Here is a 22432-nt window from a genome sequence, read left to right as displayed (position 1 = left end):
AGGGGGGACACTGGTTCTAGCAGCAAGGTCCCCCCAAAGCTACCTACATTTATAGAGCTACAGCTGTTGAGCTGCCTGTGCACAGAAGTTGAAAGAGCTCAAGACCTATACAGTGCCATGTGGCCCCTCCCCATCAGGTAAAAAGAGATCAAACACTTTTAATGCACCGACGTGCACTTGGGGGCAATGCATTACTTGTTCAGTGACAAAGATAAAACTTGCTTTCACACTACACACAAATCCTGCTAAGTAATGAGAACAAGGGGAAAATGCTGCACAGTGGCAGTATTTGAGCTGAAAAGCATCACTTGCCTTTTCATTCAGCCAGTACTTGCTACCTCTCACTTACCTATTATCTTTCATCCCCAGAATTCAGAGTGCCTTACACTGGCAGGTCTGGATTCTTCAAGAAGGGGAAACTAGGGTTTGGAGAGGGGAGGCAACTTGCTAAAGTTGACATGTTGGCCACATCCAGACAAGCGTAGATGTGGGGTATGTGGTACCGCAGACCTGCCTGCAGTGCTACACACCTCACATGCAGGCATTCCCCACATTGGTACCTTGCTTGTTGGGGGGCTGACTCCAGGAGATCCCAGGGTCAAAAAACCTCATGCCAAAAAAAGTGGGGTGGCACATGTTCTAGGTACACAGCTTTGGGTGGTGCAGCATGTGCCACCCAAAGCTGGAACCACACTCTGGCTGCTGGCCAGGCTTCCTGCCATGAATGCAGCCCCAGGAAGCCCCTTGGTAAGGCTGCTGGGACCAGCACAGTTGCAGGCCCTAACCTCTCCTACGCACCTGGGGTAACCTGCCATAAGCCAGAGCATGTGTGGCACAGGCATTTCCTGGAGACAAGTCGCAGTGGCACACGATGTGCTACTGCGACTTGTCTGTAGGTAAACCAATGTCCCCGCTTATTTGGATGCACCCGTTACATCCATGACACAAGCTGGAACAGTGTCCTCAATTAATGATACCCATTCTCTTTATTGTCTGTATACATATTAATAAAATATTAGAACTAAGCTAAATAGAAACCCAATGTGGCATAGCTGCCTCCTCCTCTGCCCGGCTATCATTTCAAGAGGGACTGAAAAACTGAAATCACAGGATCCTCGTGGTTGGTTACCACCAGCACACTGCGGAATTTGTCAAAAAGCATTAGCAGCTGAGAACGGCGCATATTCTCATTGTACATGATCTCCTCCAAGTGATGGCGTCCTCGAAAATAGTGTAGCAGCCTGCAATGCAAGGAGAGAAAAAAATAAGTTGTCCATCTACCACAAAGGTGAGCAAAATATGGCCCGTAGGCCAGATCTGGCCTGCCAGGCCATTTTATCTGGCCTGTGGGGCACCTAAAAAGTTTAGAAAATTAATATTTATCTGCTCCTGGCTGCCTGTCAAAGATGACAGGAGCCAGGGGCAGTAGGACCCAGGAGAAGCCATCAGGACCCAGCAGCAAGGTTGGCCTGTCCCCCCCCAGACCTCTCCTACCCCTTCCCTGACCAGAAGCCTCTGGCTGCCACAGCTTTTCCTGCTTCCCTGCACACCTGCAGGCCTCCAGCACCACGTGGCCCCTGGCTGCATTGCCGGACCACGGGGTCTGTATGCCAGGGCCAGAAGTGGGAGGGGGAGGGGGTGGGGGGGTGTCCATGCAATGAGGGAGGGAGAGACAGTGTGTGTCTGTGTGCATGTCTGTGCAATGAAGGAGAGGGAGACAGAGAGAGCAACGAGGGGATGGGGGGGGGGGGGGGAGAGAGAGAGAGAGAGTGTGTGTGTGTGTGTGTGTGTGTGTGTGCAATGAAGGAAGGAGGGAGAGTGTGTGTATGTGTTCATGGGGGGAGTTCCACAAGCACACTTCACCATAAATGCACCCCACACACTGCCATACATGCAGACCTCCACACCCTTTCACACACCCCAGCCACCCTTCCCCCCGCATACAAATCCCCGCCACAAACCCCATACCTATAGCCCTCAAGAAAACTATACGCACTCTGCCACCCCCCCACAGTATACAAGATTTAGACTTCATTTTAAGCTATTGTATGATCGCCTCTGTATACACTACACAAACATATGTAAATCAAGACGAAAATATTTTTTGAAATCTAAATAATGTATATTGTAGATGTTCGATTTTTAGAATATAATTTGGTATTTTTCTGGTTCTGAGATGGCAAAACTCCTTGCTGAAAGGAGTATTTCTGGGGGCAAAGGGAGGGAATTCTGGTGGCAAAGGTCAGAGGTTAGGGGGCAGGACTTCTGGTCCCAAGATGGTGACCAGGGGGCTGGGGCACCTGTCAAGGGGCACAGCTACCTATCCAACTCTCGGCAAGCGGCCCTCCATCTGAAATAAGTGCCTGCTCCGATCTACCAGCACTAAAAGTACTGCAGAACATTAGATCCTTATTATAGTGCATTGAAATGAGCAGTACATCAAACAACTCTTCTTTTTAAGCAGTGGGAGAACAAGGACACACAGACACTATAGATCAATAGTGCCCAAGCTTTTGGCCCCAAGTAACTGGCAGGGAGATGAAGTAGTTAAAATATGCTCAAGAGATCCAAAAAAGAACATCATACCCTGTGCCCACCTTATCCCCTTGCCTCTGCTACAAAAAGAAAGGCGAGCTCAGTATCCCCAGATCTCAGGAAGAATCCTGGTTTGCAAAGACTCAGCCAAAGACCCAGGAACTGCCATGAATCCCAAGTTTCCTTAGAATAAATGAGTGAGCTGGCTGTCCTGGACCACAAACAACTGTACAACATGAACTAATTTGGCTTCATGGGCCTGAGTGTTCCCAGTGTTACTATTTCCATTTAAAAAAGAGAGAGGCTGGTAGAATTCTCATCTGTGCAATGCAGTTTGTTATGCTAAATGGAATTAGGCAGGGTTGGCACTGTTTTTCAGGCCTGGCTAATGGCTTTGCTTAAGGCCATGCAATGAATCGGTGGCAGAAGTGAAATGAGAGTTCTTGAGTCCTTTGTAGCAGTGTACAAGTTCTTGAGTGTCAAATGAACCTAAGGTCACAAGGTCACTTTTCAGGCAACCTAGTCTTCCAAAATGATCACCATCTTCTGCTGAAACTTTAGTATGCACTCAGTTAATTAGGAACCATATTGCACACACTGTTGGGAGATAGTGCTACGAGTCAGGGCCTGCACACAAATGGCCGGGATTAAACTTTCTCTGGAACACTCCCACACTATGCGCCCTGGCGTGCGCCCGCCGGAGGGGGGGGGGGGGGGGGGGGGGGGTGTGTGCGCGTGCGCACACGCATGCGCCTACGTGTATGTGCATATGTGCACACATGCATGTGCGCATGTATTTATTATATTGTGGACTGGTTACAACTATTAATGTTTTTCATACTCTAGAGCTGTTTTAATGCTAAGCCTGCTGGATGCTTCTTGCATTTTGATAAAACTACTAGAGATGAAACAGTGGCTGAATGGTGTAAAACTGGACTTTTCAATGCAGGGCTGGCTTTTTGAGAACCCTACACTCTCAGGGGCAATGGTCTAACCTACATTTAAATTGCATATGGAACGGGACCTCCACCAGTTCCTGTGAGAGACTGTTCCAGAGTCTGATACATCTCTCTGCTTGGCTGTTTCTCCTGCTAGCCAGCTCAGACACTCTTAGCATCCTATTTCCCAAGTAGGAAAGAGGTGGAAAAAAGTCAGAGGGGTGCTATCAATGATTTTCAGTTGGGGTGCTGCAAAGTTCAGAGAAGTTATGGATGGTGCCTTGGGGCTAAAAAGGCTGAGAATCATTGGTCTAACTGATCCCTTCCAATCCCAGTGCTCTGGGGGAGGGATGGAAAAACAGCATAAAAAGCAGCACTGTTTGAACTGAGCTGCCTTCTGCCTTTTGCTTGCTACCCTTTTATTTTATTATTCTATTAAATGATTCATTTAAATTTATTCCTCCCCCAAAATCCTCTTTTTGTTTTTGGTTAGTCTATTTTAATTCTTTTCAAATCTGTGCTTTCTTTCACAGTATGCATTCCATTCACTGTGCAGGGAAGCACAGCATAATTATATTCCATTTTATAATATAGAATGTATATAGGAACATATACATAAATTTATATATTTTTATTTTATTTATTACATAAACACATAAATACAAACATAATTACATAAATACACATACATACAATTATCTTATCTACATATATTACATTAATCAGATGATATTACAGAAGAATACACTAAGAAACACACTATGAAGCATGCTGGAAAGGCAGCTGGCAAGCCTTCAGGGAGGGGCAGAAGAGGGGGAAGAGGGAGAGCTGTAAGTCCCCCCAACAACTGAGATGCAGCCTCTTTCCTACAACTAGCAGGCATGAGGCTTCCACTAGTTCTACAGGCAGCAAAGAGAGGGAAGCAGTGCCAGTGCCACTGCCTGTGCCCGAGTCTCCATCCCCTCCAAGAGCACCAGCCATAACCCCTGCCCCCCCACTACCACCATGACAAGCAACAGCACCAGCATGACAGTCTCCTCCATCCCCATTTCACTTCCCCTCCTGAGCCTTCCAGTGCCAGAGGAAGAGCTGGATCTGGATCTGAGTGCCATAGCAAGGGAAATTCTGGGGAAAGAGGGTGAATAAGCTGAGTTTGTTCTCCACACCTCACAAGTTTACTGTAGAGCCAGGTCTCCTTCCCCAGAAGGCACTACAGAAGAGGTTGAGGTAGAGGTTGTAGAGGCAAGTGGCTCAGCTGAGTCCGCTCCTCCTGTTGCTGTGCCTCTGCCTGCTGAGGAGGGGGAAAAGGCAGCATCTGCACATGCACCCACACCCCAGAAGTGAGTGGGTAGTGTGGTCTAGGATCATTGTGAGCTGGCAGATGATCCTACATATGCTATCTGCCTGCTCTGCCGAGCCAAAACCAGCTGGAGCAAGTGAACAAAACACATGAGCATCATGGGGATCCCGATGCACCTCCGCTAGCGCCACCCCCTTGCCCATGCTTCTCATCAGCCTGGCACCAGTGGGAGCGTGCCCAAAAAGAAGACCCCCCCTCTCACTCCAAAGCCAGAGTCCCCCTGAGGCAGACACAGGCCACCCTGGAATAGTGGAGGAAAGGTGGACAAAAAGCAGGGTGCATTGCAAAAGCGAGTGAGATCACCCAGACCATTGGGGAGATGCTTGCTGTGGATGGCCAGCCCTTCTCCTCAGTTGAGCGGCTAGGGTTCAGGTGGCTCATGGTGTTTGTGGCCCCATCATACCAAGTGCCTGCACGCACCACCTTCAGCAGGATGGTGGAGCCCGCGGGCTCCACCTGCAGCAGGACAGTGGTGCTCTCTCTGTATCAGGCATGCAGGGAGTACTTGAAGGAGGAGCTGCGCAAGGCAGGTCCACAAGTGGCCTTAGACTTCACCTTGGACATCTGGAGCAGCCGGGGTGGAGATCATTTATAACTCTCCCTCGCAGGGAACTGGTGTGACCAGTCAGGCCGTCAGTAGGCTCTCCTTCAAGCTCAGGTGATGGATGAGTCTCACATGGCAACAGAGATCATGGGGGCCATGAACCGCATGGTGCAGGGGTGGCTCATTGGGCAAGGCGAGCTCACCCGCAGGTTCATGGTCACCGACAATGGGGCCAATTTGGTCAAGATGGTCCATGATGCCAACTTTGTTGGCATCCGCTGCGTGGCACACAAGTTCCACCTCATTGTCAAGGATGCCTTGGAGGGGGACAGGGCTGCCTGTGACAGTGCTAGCAAGCTCATTTCCAAATGCAGGAAGGTGACAGGCTACTTCCACTGGAGCACCAAAGGGGGTGGGAAATGCTGTGGGACAAACAGGCAGAGCTGAACATCTCACAGCACAAAATCATGCAGGATGTAGAGACTTGGTAGAACTTCACATACCTGATGCTCAAGAGGCTGGTGGAGCAACAGAAGGCCATCCATAAGATGGCTTTGCTCGGGGAGATTGGGATCAGCAGCCCCCTTAACAGAGCTGAATGGGATACCATCTCCCAGATCTTGGTGGTCCTCAAGCCCTTCCTTGAGGCCACCAAGACCCTCAGTGCTCGCGATGCCCTCCTTAGCCAGGTGATTATAGCGAGGGAGCTTCAGAACTAAATGGAGAAGTTCCAGGTGATCAATGTTTCTGGCTGGGACAAGCCGCTGTCACCAGACATGCAGGCACTGATGAGGTGACTGAAAGAGAGCATCAGGAAATGGCTTGATCCCTTGTGGTCCAGTACGGTCCACATACTAGCCGTCATGTGTGACCTGAGGGTGAAGAAGAGCATATGCAGCAGCCAAAGCCTAGATCAGTGGACGGAGATACTGGTGAAGGGTGTCAGGGAGGCAGAACGGCGCAGGCAGGGGGACATGGAAGAGGGGCATCCGCTGTCCCATGCCAGCACGCCATCCAACAGCCAGTCTCCTCCTCCATCACAGGTGCTGCCAATGTGGGCCAAGGGCCAGGAAGCTGGATCCCAGCTTCCATGCTGGGATCCAGAGGCACCAGATAGGTAGTGCTCAGGGCTTCGTGGCTACCTATCTCGTCGAGGATGTGGAGCCGCTACTGTGCAGCCCCTTGGCCTACTGCGCAAGCCGCAGCCACATTTGGCCAGATCTGGCTACGGTTGCCCGGGAACACCTGTCCTGTCCACTGACCAGTGCTCCAAGTGAGAGGGTGTTCAGCACTGCTGGGGATATAGTGACACCTCACCGCACCTCCTTGGATCCTGGTTTGGTGGAGCAGCTGGTGTTCCTCAAGTTGAACCTCCCACTGCTGGGGTTCCCCAAGCTCCAGCTGCAGACAGTGAATGCCACCCTCCTTACTCCATCTCCATCCTCACTCCACCTGCACCTATTTCCTTTTTTCATTTTTTTTAAACCATTCAATGCCCCGCTCTCAGAGCTGGAAGGGGCACTCACTGCATTACCAGCCAGCAGGGAAGAACATGTCCTTGCTGAGCTCCCATACCAGGATGAACTTGGAGGTATGGGCTAAGGCTATGAGGAAGGAGGAGGCCCCAGGTCCTGGGCACAACCACTAAAACCACTCCACCATGGTTGGGAAGGCGTGGCAGCCCCAGGAAATACCACACCGAGGAGTACGCACGTGCGCGCGCGCGCGCGCACACACACACACACACACACACACACAGAGTCATGCCTGGGGAAAGCTCAGACCTGTCATGTCTTTGACAGGCCTGAGGCTTGCTGGTTGCAGTGGAGTTGTGGGACTCTAGGTGAGCTCAGCTTAGCTGCCTGGGATACTAGCTTTTGGGTTGAAAAACCCTTTGTCAGGCTGAGGAAGCACCTGCAGTTGGTGTATGTGCTTTTCCTGGGTGGAAGGAATAGTAAAGAAGCCAGAGGTTGGCATGCAATGCACGCAAGAAAGCCAGTCAGCGAAAATGGAGGCATCACAGGGTGAGGGACAGGCTGGGGATGGGGATGTAGCAGGGGAGGTAAAAGTGCAGAGGTACCTGGGGAGTCAGATGCCCAGCAAGTTGTAGTGTCAGAATTCCAATGTCTATTTTGAGTCCATGAATTTCTGTACCTAGGAGGTTGAAGTGCAGTTCATAGGCTTGTCTGTGAAAATTGGTTTGTAAATTCCCTTTGAGGATCAGGCCTGAGAGATTGGAGACAAGTGGGGTTCTGTTCTTGTCTTTGATAGATTTTTGGTGTGCACTCATTCTGGTGCACAGTTGTTGCTCGGTATTTCCTACGTATTTTCCAGGAGGGCACTTGGTGCCTTGATTGTATTGTATTGTGAAGATATCTCCATACTGGAGATATTGTTGGCAGGTTTTGCATGTCTTGTCATGGTATGGCCTGGATCTATTTGGTGTGTTTTGGGCTATAGAAAGTTGGCTTCTGGTGATGAAGTTAGTGAGGCTCAGTGCTTGTTTGAATTTACAAACCACTTTTCACAGATGAGCTTATGAACTGTATTTCATCAGCCTCCTAGGTACAGAAACTCATGGACTGCCTTGCACCTGTATGGGGGGTGCAGCCAGAAGCCAGGGTACTGGGTGGCCTCTGTCCTTGGGCACCACCACCCTGCTTCCCCCCCCGCCCCCAAGAAGGCGTGCACAGCATGCACAGAATCTGCATGGGGAAGAAGGTGCTTTATTGGTGGTGGGTGGGGTGGGTGGTGGAGGGACTCCGTGGGGAGGGGTTCTGTGGTTCAGGAGGGAGGGGGAGACGGGGTCTGTTCTGGGGGAGGGAGGAAGGGATCTGTGTTTGTGGAGGGAATAAAGTTATTTTCTGAGAACTGTCTGCAGTGAGTGTGGTGCTGGGCTGTGCAGTGTGTCTGGGGTCTGTGGCCTGACATCCAGGTGGTCTACAGTGGTGAGTTCAGGAGCAGGTGGCTGGCCAGAGCCTTGCACCCAGTGCCCTGGCCCTGGCCCCCACTGGCAGGGGACTGGCTCACCCGAGGCATCAGCGGGGGGGCCCCGACACTGTCGCTGCCACTACAGCTGATGCTCCCAGTGCCAGGTGTCTTCCACCTGCTGTGCCTACTCCACCCTGTGCTTCACAGATGTTATGCAGCACAAAGGCTACAATTTTACTCAGGGGATGTTGGCGTCCACAGCCTTGCGGTGGGTGGTCAAGGTGTGCCAGCATCCCTTCAGGTGGCCAAACGTGTGCTCCGCCAATGTGCAGGTCCAGCCCAGGCACCAGTTGAGGTGTACCTGGTGGGTGTCCAGATGGTCAGTGTAGGGCTGCCTGAGCCAGGGGAGCAGGTAGGCAGGATTTCTGTTGAGGATGGGCAGGACCACCACCACACCCAGCTGGAGGTCCAGGATGCCTAGCATGAAGCATCTGCTCTCCAGCACGGCTGGCAGGGTGGAGTTGCAAAACACGTGGGTATTATGGGTGCTGCCTGCCCAGCCAGCACTCACATTGGTGAAGGTACCACAGGGGTTGATGACAGCCTGGAGCATGACAGAGTGAAAGCCCAGTTGGCTGTAATAGGGGCAGTCACTGCGGGATGGGCAGGTGATGAGGATGTTGGTCCCCTCCAGGGCCCAATGCACTGGGGGAAGCCCAGGGTGCAGAACCCAATCACCAACTCTGGGGGTGGTCATGCATCTGGAGCCCAGTGTGTCTCAGCATGTCCTGGAGGGCACCACAAACCACCAAGACAGCCTCCTCGGTAGTCATGTTGGCCATGTCGAAGAGCTGGCCAACGTAGCAAAGGCTGGTGAGCATGGCCAGCTTGAGCAGGACGATGGCCAGCTGGGTGTCCGTGGAGAGGGACTGCCGCAGGTTGGTGGCCTGATGCTCCAGGTGTGGGTGGAGTTGCTTGAAAAGCTCCTGGAAAATGGCCCAGGTCATCTGGAATTACTCCAGCCACTGCTTGCCATCCTGGGTGCTATGAACGACATGCAACCACCGGTCCTGGCTGGCCAGGTGTGCCCACAGGCTTTGAGGTTGGAGCCCCAGGAATGCGTAGATGGCACTGGTGGTAGCATCCAGGTATGCGTCTTCAGCATCCCTGCCAGGGTCCAAGTGGTAGCATGATGTCCGTGTGGTGGCAAGGGGCCTGAGACACTGTGGTGAGCCTGGCCAGGCAGCTGTGCCATGCAGGGAGGCTGGCAGGGCTGAGACTGACCTGGGTCAGGTGGTGGTCACTGCAGCGGTACAGCATGGCAAGCAGGGTGGCCAGCAGGAGCCTGGGGTGTTAGATGTTGCTGCTGGGGCCTGGGGGTGGAGCAGTCATCACACAGTGGGCACAGGCTCCGGAGACAGACTCACAGAGTGATGTGGCCAGAGCTTCCAGTTCCCCCTGGCTGCTGGAGAGGGCCAGTGTAGGGTCAGAGTGGGTGGGAGCAACAAAGCCGCTCCCAAATGCCTGCACATGTAGACGCCTAACCAGGTTGGGTTTATTCCAGAGTAAATTATTCTGGAGTAAACCTATCAGCATTTGCATGTGTAGATACGCCCAAACATTCTCATCTGTGGGCAACAAAACAAGGAGCAACAGTCTCAAGTTGCAGCAAAGGAAGTTTAGTTTAGATATTAGGAAGAATTTTCTCACTAGGAGGGTAGTAAAACACTAGAACAGGTTACCCAGAGAGGTGGTGGAAGCTCCATCCTTGGAGGTTTTCAAAACCTGGCTAGACAAAGCTTTGGATGGGGTGATATAGTTGGGGATGGTCCTACTTTGAGCAAGCGGTTGGACTAGATAACCTCCTGAGGTCCCTTCCAACCCTAAATCTCTATGATTCTATAACTTCAAAGGAGAACCCTGGAGGTTCTATGAATCTGAGGACCGTTGGGTGGGAGAATACATGTTATCACTCAACTAGAAGGTGGAAACTGACACGAGGCAAACTTTAAGGTTATTGTTCTGTAATTCCAGGAGATAATGTAATACATCTGGGACAGCAGACCTGTGTTGGTTAATTTTCCTTACCTGGCACCAGGATAAGAAACTAGCCTATTTTGCCTGGTACATACATGTGGTTGAATCCCATTAGATAAAAAATGTTCTTTCCAAGTCAAAGACATCTTGGCTTTGTCTGCAGGAGCCATCCAGCATCCAGGTTGTTAGACGGAGGAACTGGAGTTTAGATGCAAGACCCTCCCTTCTCCTTGTGTTAGCAGGTTTTGGCTCAATGCTATCAGTCTGGGATCTTTCACTGACAGGAATGGTAGATAAGAAATACTGATAAGAAAACTGTCTCAGCCATGTGGGGGCAATGAGTATTATGAGAGCTCAGACCTGTATCACCTTGCAGACTACTGGCAGGATTAGAGAAATGGAAGGAATATATACATGAGACTTCTCAACCATTGAATCATGAATGCATCTGAGATGGAACCTGAACTGAGCCTTCCTCTGGAACAAAAGAAGAGAAGTGTTTCCTGTAGATTTCATTTGTGAAGAAGTCTATGGTAGGGGGACCCCAGTTCACAAATATGACCTTGAGTATAGAACTTTTTAGAGGTCTATTAGAGGTCTACCTGCTTAGGTGGTCTGCAGGTATATTCTGGAACTTAGGCAAATGCACTGTCAAGAACACCAACAGATGTAACTGGTGATCTATGCACCATAGGCTGCTCTCATTGCTGCACTGGTGGAGAGATTTGGCACAGCCCTATCCGTTGATAGAAAACATTGTGGTGGAATTGTCAGTTATGATCTGGAACTGACACTAGCAAACGTGCTGGAGAAATGGCATCCAAGCCTTCTTTACAGCTCCAATGTCCAATATGTTGATACAGTTATAACTCCCTTCATGACCAGAGAGCCTAAACCTAAGGATCTCCCAAGTACACTCCCAGACATTCAGAGAGGAGTCCTTACTATCATGATGCTTGGAAGGAATGATATAAATTATATTTTCTTGCTCACCTTACTCTGATCTCTGATACTGCAATCCACTGATTCAGAAAGTCTTTTCCTGAATAGCAGCTTGCACACAGCCAGGCCTATAGAAACATTTAGTCTGATATGCAGCATCACATAACTGCAGGAGTCCATGTTCTCTAGTACAGACAGGCATTTTGTTAGGCATCCCTCAAACAACAAGATAAAACTCCCTTGGTGCTTAAAAGCAGTCTCTTGGGAGAAATGACCTTGCAGACTTTGAGTCAAGACAAGTCCCTGTGAATTTGAAAGTGTTGGCTGGGGACAGAGTAGATTTCTGGTAGCTGATAGGAGTCCCAGTAACTGGAAGAGGCTTTATAGCTCTTTCTAGGCTTTTTGAGTCACCATTACCAAGAGGACTTTGATAAATATTCTCAAGGCTGTGGATAGGTCAAGAGGCAGGACCCTGTACTGGCCATAGTCTTGATCCATCACAAAGCAAAAGCATTTCCTGTGAGTGTCTTACAATGATGCAGAAGAATGCATCTTATATATCAGGAGATATGAACCAGCCTCCCTGATGTGGTGAGAGTAACATTGATGCCAGAGACCACCCAGAATATGAGTTTGCAAATCAATGCACTGAGCTTTCTTAGACCCAAGTGTGGTTGCCAACCACCCTTTTTTTGGTACCAGGAAGTAATTACTGGAAAAAAAAGTTTCCTCTAGAATTTGGGACATATTCAGTGTCAGTGAGAGAAACATGTCTGGCAACACAAAGAGAATCTGTACTGCTCTACAAGGGAGGTGTGCCTCAAGGAAGTCCTGCTATACATCAGGACAGTCCTAACAGGAATGGAATAGATATGCTCTTGCTGCCAAACCATTAAGCAACCAGGCAATAAGATGAATTAAGTACAGGAATGGGTCACATTCTGCTCTTGTCCCAAGAGAGCAGGTTGAGGAGCAGAGGCAGGAGAACACAACACCCATACTGCTAAGTGTCAAAGGGCCCTGAAAGCATGGGTGCTGTATCAGGTTGGTGCTCTCATAATGGTCTTGCTGGATGTTTGTAATAATGTGGAATTACTGAGATTGGGGAGAAAGCATACTGTAGGTTTTTGCATCACAGTATCAGAAAAGCATCAGAAAGGGAAACCAGAGGTGACCCTCTGTAATCTTCTCCATCACAAACATCTATTTCTGGTAAGACAAACACTAGGAACTGTCAAGAGAGGATTGAGTCTGTGATTTCCTACTTGTGGTGGACTGACATAATAGTTTAACAAACCACTGTGTCATAATGAAGAATGAGCTGATGAACCCTGAAAGGTTAATGTGATGGCAAATAACATTGCATCCAGGTAGCTTCTACACTGAGCAGAGGGTCTGATGCCTCCCTGCTTGTTTCTATAATACATGGACATGCATAGTTATCCCTAGCTGTAAGTGCAGCCCCAAATGAAGGGCAGGGATACTTACACATGCTCAGGACTGTCAGTTGGGCTTTCTATGTGGAAGGCCATCTCCTCACATGCTCTTGACCTGCAGATGCCAATACATGCCTCTTCAACCAGTTTGGGAGTGTCTACCACCAATGAAGCCAAGACTGAAAGAGCAGCCCTTTGAAGGCACTGCAGGATTCTTTCTACCAAGCCAATGATGGTAGGACCTTGTCAAGAACAACCACGGCATTCCAAAATAATGTCTCCCTGAGAGGTAAACTGACTGTATCTAGGCCTTGCAACCTCCTGAGATCTGGTATGTGGTGCCATGATGGTGCAGGATGCCATATGGCTAAGTAAGAGACAAGGTCATCAAGCATTCCTTCAGATGGGGGATCAGTTTCCTTATCATGTGGAAATGCTCCTGTGGGAGAAGGACCTTGGCTGACATTGCTTCCAGAGTAGTCTCTATGTAGTCTGGGTTTGAACCGGTATTATAACTGGTTTTTAGTAATTTACCATTAAATTCAGTAATTTTGGTAATTTACCATGAGTCCTAGTGAATAAAAGAACTCTTCTGTTGTTTGGGAGTTGGCTGCTACTTGTATTGCTATGGGGCCTTTTATCAGCCAGTTATCCAGCTGAGGAAAGACTGCAGATCCTAGATTCCTGTGATGCATGGCCACTATTGCAAGGATTTTTGTGATGACTTGCAATAGAGAGGTCAAAGGCAGGACATGGTCCTGGGCCATAACAAAGCATAGGTATCACCTGTAGAAGTATTATGGCTATACAAAAATAAGCATAAGTAGTGCAGCCCTATAGTCCTTTAAAGAGTAGAAGGGTCTTGTCCATTTTACAACTAAACAGGAGAGATCTTCCATGGATCTCTGGATCTCTTATGGAAGCCCAGACCCCACTAGTTACAAGGACCTTCGCATGATTACAAGAATGGCCATGGAAGGCAATGTCACATTCACTGCATCCAAGCAACTTTCAGGCCATTATGATCACGAGTTTTTCTTATGATGCAACTGAAAGGAAGCAGTCTCCAGAAGTAGAAGGGAGCACATTAATGATTATATGGTCAAATACTCTAAAGTCTTATCTGGCCAATACGGCTTGATAGTTCACAATATAGAATTGTCAGTTTAAAAAGGAGTAGACCCTCTTGTTGAAGATGTATAGATGCCTGGGAACTTTCTCTCAGTGTCAACTTGGTGTGTCCTGACCTTCTGTTTGCCACTGTCATCACTGGCAAGAAAGGAGTGGGGTGCAAGAAGAAAAAATCTGTGCCCTTCTCGGTACATTTGTTGTGTGGAAATTCCAAATTCTGAGGGCTAGCCTTGTTAATCAGACTTGCTACTACTTTCTAAAGGTCTGGCTGGTATAAGATATCCATAAGCCAATGATTCTCAACTAAGGTGCCACAAGATCCTTTTAAGGGTCCTACAGGGTGCCACAAAACATTAGCACTGTTAGATATATAAGGCTACTTATGCATGACTTACAAGACAAACCCAGAGATTTCAAATAGGAACCCATAATTTCAAAAACAATTCTGACCTGTTGTGGTCTTTCCAACAGAACTGCTCTATTATTTTTCCATGGTCAAAAAATAAGTAAAAGCTAAGAGCTGGTGTTCTTCAAGTGGTGCCTTGAATCTAAAAAGGTTAAGAACCACTGCCATAAGTGAATGTATAGATGTGTTCACAGTTTCACCTGGAGAGAGATTAAGATCCTGGACTATTTGCCTGAGAAGGCCCAGAAACCTCCAGATTCCTCTACTGAAGATATGAATGGAAATGGTGCCTGAGGAGACAAAAGGCTCTTTTGCTTCCTTTAATGAGGGCAAGTGACCCAGGGCAACGGGGCACTCCACAGAATAGAAGGCAGGAAGGACTAATGCGTTCCTGGAAAAGAGGAAACAATGTGACCGTAAGCAACTAGAATACTGGATTAGTTTGGTTTACAGATGTGGGACCTGAGTCCATGTGGGGAAGGGAGATATAAAGGCCAGTTTTTAAATGTACTGAGTGAGTATTAGCATCACAGTGCCAGTAGTTGTTGCCATGATGACTACAATGATGAAGCCCTCCGCAACTGGAGTGGTAGGACTGGATAAGGGTCATCCTTGATGCTGGAGCATGATGTTGAGAATACCCGATTAGTAGAACAGTACTAGCAGATCTGGTAGCAAGATAAAGGCCTGTGTCAACAAAGGGCAAAGGAAGTTGTGGTGGCATCTGGATGCCAGGAGTTGGACAGTGTGTTAGTGTGGACGCAAGCCCAACCAAAGTCAAGATGGCTCCTGCATGTGGATCAACGTAGATTAACAACAGGCAACAGTATTGTACTGGAAGGTGCCAAAGACGATGATAGCAGTAACCTGGAGCAATTTCTTCTGCTTCCTGGAATGTGAGGCCTTTTGTAGTGTCAAGATGTTTGGATCAGTGGGTGCTGATGGCCTCAGGGATCTGATGTGCTCTGCTTTAGGAGTCCATTGATGACGTCTCAGTATGGACCTTTACACCAATATTTCCCAACCAGTGTGTTGTGGCACAATGGCATACCATCATAAATGAACAGGTATGCCATGGAATTTTGGAAAAAAGTCATACATTAGAAAAATAAATAAATGAAATGTATTGTTTATATAAACTAGTTTTGTAGACAGAACCAAAGTGTATTGTGTTGTGTTGCTGTTCCAGTGTACAGCAACTGGAGTGTGAGCTGGTACGTCATGCTATGCTCTAATAATGTTGCATGTGGTTAAAAAAAAAATCATGTTGAGCGGAGTATTCACAGAACGTACAGTTACAGTGGTAAATAGGAAAAGGAAAGCGGGTAAATATTTGAAAAGACAAGATTCTCATGCCTCTACATCTACTTCCACCAACAAAGCTGAACATGAACACAAGGAAGTCAAAAGGGTGAGCTGACGCTACTGTGAGAGTTATCTACATTATGGATTTTCATTTACCAGCAAACCAACTTACCATCTTCCACTATGCCTCATGTGTGGGGAAAAACTTTCAAACCGTGCCATGGTGCCAAGTAAGTTAAAACAACATCTTACACCCGAACACAAGTCTCTTGCCAACAAGAATAAAGATTTTTTTCAAGCATTTGAAGGAGCAAAATGAAAAACAAGTGGAAATGATGAAAGACTGTGTAATGGTGTCTGATAAAGCGCTGGAAGCAAGCTACTTGTTTGCTAAGCTTGTTGCGAAGACAAAAAAGCCGTATAAAATGGCAGACTTTAATTTTACCAGCATGTAAAGAGATTGTGAGTTAGGCTCAGATGCAGTCCATGAAATCACAAAGGTTCCCCTTTCAGACAATACGCTAAGTTGTCGCATTGATGATATGTCTGCTGATATTGAAACTGTTATTTGAGAAAGAATAAAATCAAGAGGAAAATGTGCTTTGCAGCATAACGAGTCAACAGCCATCAGTGGTCAAGGCTCAGCTCTTGGCTAATGTCAGGTATATTGATGGAGATGGTAAAAAGAACATTATTTATTTTGAAAACAGTTACTAGGTAACATGACTGGAGTGGAAATATTCAGTGACAAAGGCCTATTTTGAGGAGGGAGAACTGGAATAGAAAATCTGCCTGAATGTCTGCACAGATGGGGTGGCCTCTATGACAGGGAAAGTGAAAGGGTTTTTAAACAAGGTCAATTAAATTTCAATTTCAATTTATTAAGGATTTTGGCTAAATGCCATGCTCCCAAAAATGACACAACACACATATGACCATCATACAAATATTATACTAAAAATAGAGCCCATCAACATAAAAACATTATTAATATAAATATAATAGTAAATCAAGACATGAATCTATAATATTGTTGTACATAGATCCACAATTGAGACAATAAAATCAAATCTAATGTTAAAATGTATCACTCATATCAGTAATAAAGGATATTTAACTCTAATCGCCTCAGCCTTATAAGCAAAAATTGCAAAATGGTTTACTAACTTTGGATCTGTTTGCTGTAAAAGCCAGATTAATTTCTCTGTTTGAAAAATGTATCAATTTCTGCAAGAACGGTAATAAACAGGGTCTCCTTATGTCATTATATAAAGAACATTCTAAAACATAGTGGATAGTATCTTCCAAAACTCCTAGACAGACTTGGCAACATCTTTTATCCCTTGGAATGGAAAATCTACATCCAGTCACAACAGCTGTGGGCATCTGTTTGGTCCTGAGTCTAGTCAAAGAGGATTGCCATTTATTATTGAGATCCAACTGTAAATACCTTTCTCCCCCTCAATCTAATTTCCAAACAGTATGTTAGGGTGACAGTATTTGGATCTTGGGGAGCATTGAATTTGCAGCTGAACAGAAGGCTATAACCTGTGGTCTAGCAAGCTGCTAACCACAAGGCAGAATGGCATGTTAAAAGAAACCTTGCAAGATGCTTAGGCAAGCATTTTCCTAACAATATAGTAGTGTTGTAAGATATATAGCTCACTGTATAAGAAAAACAGGATGCAGCCCACTGGCTATCATGAGGAGATAAAGCAGAAGCAAGACCTTAGAGATGGTGAAGAAATCAGCAAGAAACCACAAATGACCAAAGGAAGCCGGGGTCAGGGTCCTAAGCATGTACTCATAGCAAAAAGATATGTAAATAAGTAAAATGCATAGGCAATTCCATGCTAATGAAATAGATAGTAAACAGAGGCGGAGCTTAAGATAAGGAATATGTGTGGGACAAAGGTGGAGTAAATGTTAATGAGTATGAACCAAAGTGTATAAATATGGAAAGAACTAATGTTTGGGGCAGCTCCCCGGTTTGTTGGAACTGGCCTGAAGCTGTCTCCATTTTGAATAAAGCTGTTGACGCGCAATGTGTGCAGGTGATGTGTGATGGCATCGATCTGTTGTCTCCCTAGTTGTTGTGCGACACGTGGAGTCGAGGTCTAACACAGTATATAAAGGGGCAATATGAGTAGCCCTAGCCACTGCAAAATCATTCTGCCTGGCAATATCTTGTATCCTCTGAAAAACCCGAACCTTTTCTATGGGGGAGAAAAATCTTTCATTATCTTTGAGATAGTATCCCACTCCAGAAAGTACAAAAGTACAGGAAAAAAAGCTAACCATGGTGACTGGAGAGGAGGGGGATTATTAATACCTTCTATGTAGCTTAATTTAAGTAGACAAGATGGTAAAAGGGGCAGGATTTTAAATCAAAATCCTGCCATTCTCATAATAATATTAGTTAATATAGAATCCATTCCTGTCTCTTACCTCAAAAAAGATGCAGGCGTTGAGGAAAGGGAGAGCCAGAAGAGCTCTAAGAAACTTGTTCTGAGGTATGTCTACATCATTACTAGTGGCATAAACCCATACTTCTGCGCCATGTAAGATCTGAGAGGTAACTTTGGCTTTATATGCTGATAAAGGAGCTTGGACTGATTGTCCTGCTGTGGTTTCATAAAATTTCTTTATAGCCACAGTCAGTTGGGCTGCCTTAGTTTTAACTGACTGCATATGATGGTTCCATGATGGAGAAGCTGCGAATAACACCCAAATATCTATAGGTTTGGACAACTTCGAGTTTCGTTCCCCCCATATTTCATGGATATTTCATCAAACGACTTCCCCAATACATTATTTATCATAATTTATCTTTAAGTTATTTTGTCCACAAAGATGCTCAAAAGTTGTAATTGCTTTCTGTAATCCAATAGTTGTTCTTGATAGTATAATAGTGTCATCTCTGTACATTAAAATAGGGATCGGGGTTGCTAATAGTTTTGGGTAAACACAGTCAAGCAAAAATACCCTGATATGCTGGTGACCCACTGTTTCCTGGACCGGGAAGTCCTTGTGGCCAAAATATTGCTGAAAGAACTCTCCTCAGTGCTGGATGGAGCAAAAAAAATAGTGAACGTAATAAAAGTACAGCCCCTGAGAAGTTGCCTTTTCTCATTGTTATGTGAGGATATGGGAGCAGAACATCAGAGTTGCTTTTGCATATAGAAATGTACTGTCTTTCCTGTAGAAAAGTTCTGCCATGTTTGTATGAGCTGAGAGAGGAATTAAAAAACTTTTTAACTTCAGAGCAATCTGCATGCTGATGTAGCGTTGTGTGCAAAGCTTGCTTACCTGTGTGATTTACTCCAATACCTCAATGATCTGAACAGGAAAATGCAAGAAAGAAATGAAAACTTTCTCTCCAGCACTGATAAACTGCACAGGTTTAGATATAAACTAGCTCTCTAGCATGAAAATGTAGCAAAGGGCAAATTAGAAATGTTACCCCTGGCAAACATGGCAGATCCAACTAGTAGTGTTTTGGACAATCTAATTTCTCAGCATTTGAAAAATCCTGAAGAGAAATTTAGTTTTTATTTCCATTCAGTTTGTACTGAAAATTTTGAATGGATCTGTGATTCTTGGAGTTCATCTGCAATGGAAAGTGCTAAGACTATTTCAATTATGGCTCAAGATCAATTTATCAAATTAAGGATGGATCACAAGTTTAAAATTAAATTTGGTGACATGCTGTTGGACTTATTCTGTTGCAAACAAATATCCAGTACTCTCAGAACATGTGATCTCAGTTTTCTTGCTGTTTTTGACAACATACCTGTGCAAGTTAAATTTTTCAAGCCTGACTTGCATCAAAAACAAACAAAGAGAGCATCTGAGATCCATGGAGCAAGAGCTCCAAGTTGCACTGTCACCTGTTCCTGCCAGGATAAAGTGACTCTGCACATCAAGACAAGCCCAGTTTTCACACCGAAAATAAGCAGGGGGGGGGAGGGAGGAGGAGGGAAGGCTGTGCCTCAGAAAATTTTTATTAATATGTGTGCCTTGGGCTGGAAAAGGTCGGGAAACACTGCGTTACACTACCAAGATGGGATAAAGGGAAGTTCAGCCCCTGATGCTTTACAAGCCTCCTCCAGATCCTAACATGACAAGGAAATCTCTCAGTTTGTACATTTGTTACCCCTGCTATTCTAGAGATGCATCCCTGGCTGATTCCAAATGATGGGAGCTCTCTGTGCAACAAACTTGAGGAGGCATTTCCTTCGAGCCTAGTTCTGGAGCAGCCCTTGGAAGACAACTTTGACGTGGTGAATCTGTGCCAACTGATACAGTGTTGGAAAAGATGATGGGCACTAGGAGGAGGCAGTGCTGGGGGAATGATGCCAGCCTGATGACTCAATGCCAGGGTCTGAGGACAACCTAAGGGACTTGTGCAGTCTTATCTCGTGCCCCTTCCTTCTCCAGGGCTTGAACAACTGGCAAATGCCCTACTCATCATGCACACGAGACTCCCCAAGGCAATACAAACACCTTGTATGGAACTGAGGCAGGAATTAGTCTCTAATAAGAGCAGGAGCTGCAAAAACTGGGTGAGTTGAAAGAAGACATCAGAAGATGACTGAGAAATGAGATCTTCCACCAGACTGCTGAGACAGAGTGTGACAAAAAGAAAGCAAAAAAGGCCAAGACGGATAATCTGCTTCAAACAGCAGGCTGTAAAAAGTTGGTACTATATGGTGTTGCTACAAAAGAAAATAGAGAAAGGGAGCACTGTGAGCGCAAGGCCCCTTGAAACAATCTGGATAAGAAACCCCCAAAACTCAGGGTTTGGGTGGAAAAAAAAGGGAGAGGATAGGGAATATAATGAAGAGAAGCCAAAAAGCAACAAAAAAGCAAAAGCAATGGTCTGGCAATAGCTAGTCTGGCAATAGCTAGTCAACAAAATGTTGCTCCAACTCAGCCAGACTGCTGACCTGAAGAGGGGTGCTCTGTTTGTCATCCCTTTGGTACAGGGACAGGGAAGGGAGGGCCTGAGCAGCAAAGTATACTAAAGTAAATAAATCTCTAGTCAAAAGGCTCATGGGCTGAGAATATGCACATGTAAAAATGTGTGTAGGCAAATACTCAAAGGACAACTAGAAATTTAATCTTCCAAAGGCCCCAAACCAGCAATATTTGGTTGGAGGCCACCCCTCCCTCCCCCAGTAATGCACAAACCTGACTGCCAAAAGGAATGGGGGGGGAGGGGAAGCTTGTATTTTGCTAGTTACTCATGTCCTACCTTGCAAACATGCGGAGATCCTCTGGGTTCTGGGCAGCAGAGACATTAAGAATAGCTTCCCGCTCATGTTCTGACAAGCTTGCTAGCAGGTTCTCAGTCATCCGTTTATTTAATGGCGAATCCCCACCAGGTATCAGCTCAGCACTGGAATTATCCATGCTAGGGCTCGTGAGTGTCATATCATCACTACTGGCTATAAGAGGGAGAGTAAGAAGATAAAGAATCCATATCCCACTTAACAGGGTGATACAAAGAGAACAAACTTAGCAAACAGTGTTTTTGGTGTTCTGGGAATACTGCTGGATATAGATAGGTGAACAGAGCACAAGTAGTGAAAACTTTGGGATTTCAGCATCGTATGTTAGATTTAATAAGAATGCCTTCCCAGGAGTTACCTTGAATCATACCCTTAAGATGGGCTATGGGAAACTGGCAATTATAAACTTTTCCAAGCAAGCCATACAAATCTGCAGGTATGGACACATGTTCATCTGAAGCACTTCCAATCCCACTCCAATTTGAAGTGCTTTGACATCAAGCAAATGTAAAAGCTCTGTACTACCAAAGCCCTTCAAAATGACCCTGGAAGCCAGGCCATGGTCCAACTCTGCAGTTAGGAGGTGAAGAGCAGAAAACACTACGCCTTCAGGCTCCAGAGACAAACCAGAGAGCAGAGGAGAGTGCTGATTGTCTGCCTGTCCCAGCACAGTGCTAATTCACACCCCTCCTCCCATTGGCTTGGAGTCTATTGTCACTGTGGATCGAATCAGTTTCACTTTGGGAGGGCTAAACAGTTTCGCTACCACCCTGGGGAGCCAAAAACAGGCCACTACTGTCTGTTAGCCTTGAATCCCTGCTCCAGCAGTATCAGGAGGTTCTGTCACTCCTGTCCTACTCAAAGCACAATCCAGGCCCACCTGAGCATTTCTATATTCTATTAAAGTTAATTTTCTTTAGAAGGACAAGCCATCATGACCAAGGCCCTAAAAGGGCACCTCCTTGAGATGTGCTACCTGCTTTGCATTACAACACCCACATGCCCAACAAGGGCAGCATCATATAGCTGAAAGGCAATCTTCTGTGGGATCACCTGAAAACACTACACCAGTGCTTCTGGTGCAGGAAAATGAGCAGTAACAGGTGGGAATGGATAATTCTGGGGATGCGGGATGATAAGCAGTGGCAACAGACTTTTCAGATGAGTTAGGTCACTTTCATGAAGATCTGTGCTGAGCTGGCCCCATTGCTCCAGTAACAAGGTATCCCTTGCCATGACCACTGCCATCTGGAAGTTGGCAATCCCCAATCTCTAGTTTATGGCAAACCACTTTGGCATGGACAAATCCATAATAAGCTCAGCCATATGGGAGGTGGACCGTGCTATCTAGAAGGTGCTGGTAGTGCAATCCCTCCACCTCACCAATTCCCAGAAGGTCATTGCTGCATTTGTTTACATGGGCTTTCTGAACTTCATTGGAGATATTGATGCACTTGCATTGCCATCCTGTGCCCTGTCCACCACAGTTCAGAGCATATCAACCACAAGGGCTTCTTCTCCATTGTGCTTCAGTGCACTGTAAACCACTGAGGATGGTTTACACCCCTCACCG

General features: G+C 46.5%; 1 protein-coding gene across 2 annotated transcripts in view; it reads right to left on the bottom strand.

Moving 5' to 3' along the window:
- Positions 1-32: 32 nt before the first annotated feature.
- NPRL3 (NPR3 like, GATOR1 complex subunit) overlaps positions 33-22432 on the bottom strand; it is a 157864-nt gene continuing 135464 nt past the window's right edge. The window contains exons 12-13 of one of the 2 annotated variants that reach the window (XM_006020877.3): positions 20823-21015; positions 33-1241 (exon numbers count right to left, since the gene is read on the bottom strand). In XM_006020877.3, coding sequence (XP_006020939.1) covers positions 1076-1241; positions 20823-21015 — 359 coding nt within the window. In that variant the 3' untranslated portion in view covers positions 33-1075. Of the gene's footprint in view, positions 1242-16630; positions 16968-20822; positions 21016-22432 lie in introns of those variants that run through there. The other variant, XM_025200614.1, reaches the window with a different exon arrangement.

Source organism: Alligator sinensis, unplaced genomic scaffold (assembly GCF_000455745.1).
Source record: "Alligator sinensis unplaced genomic scaffold, ASM45574v1 scaffold410_1, whole genome shotgun sequence".
NCBI lineage: Eukaryota > Metazoa > Chordata > Crocodylia > Alligatoridae > Alligator > Alligator sinensis.
Note: the sequence above shows the minus strand (reverse complement) of the source record. Positions and strands in the feature narration are given on the sequence as shown.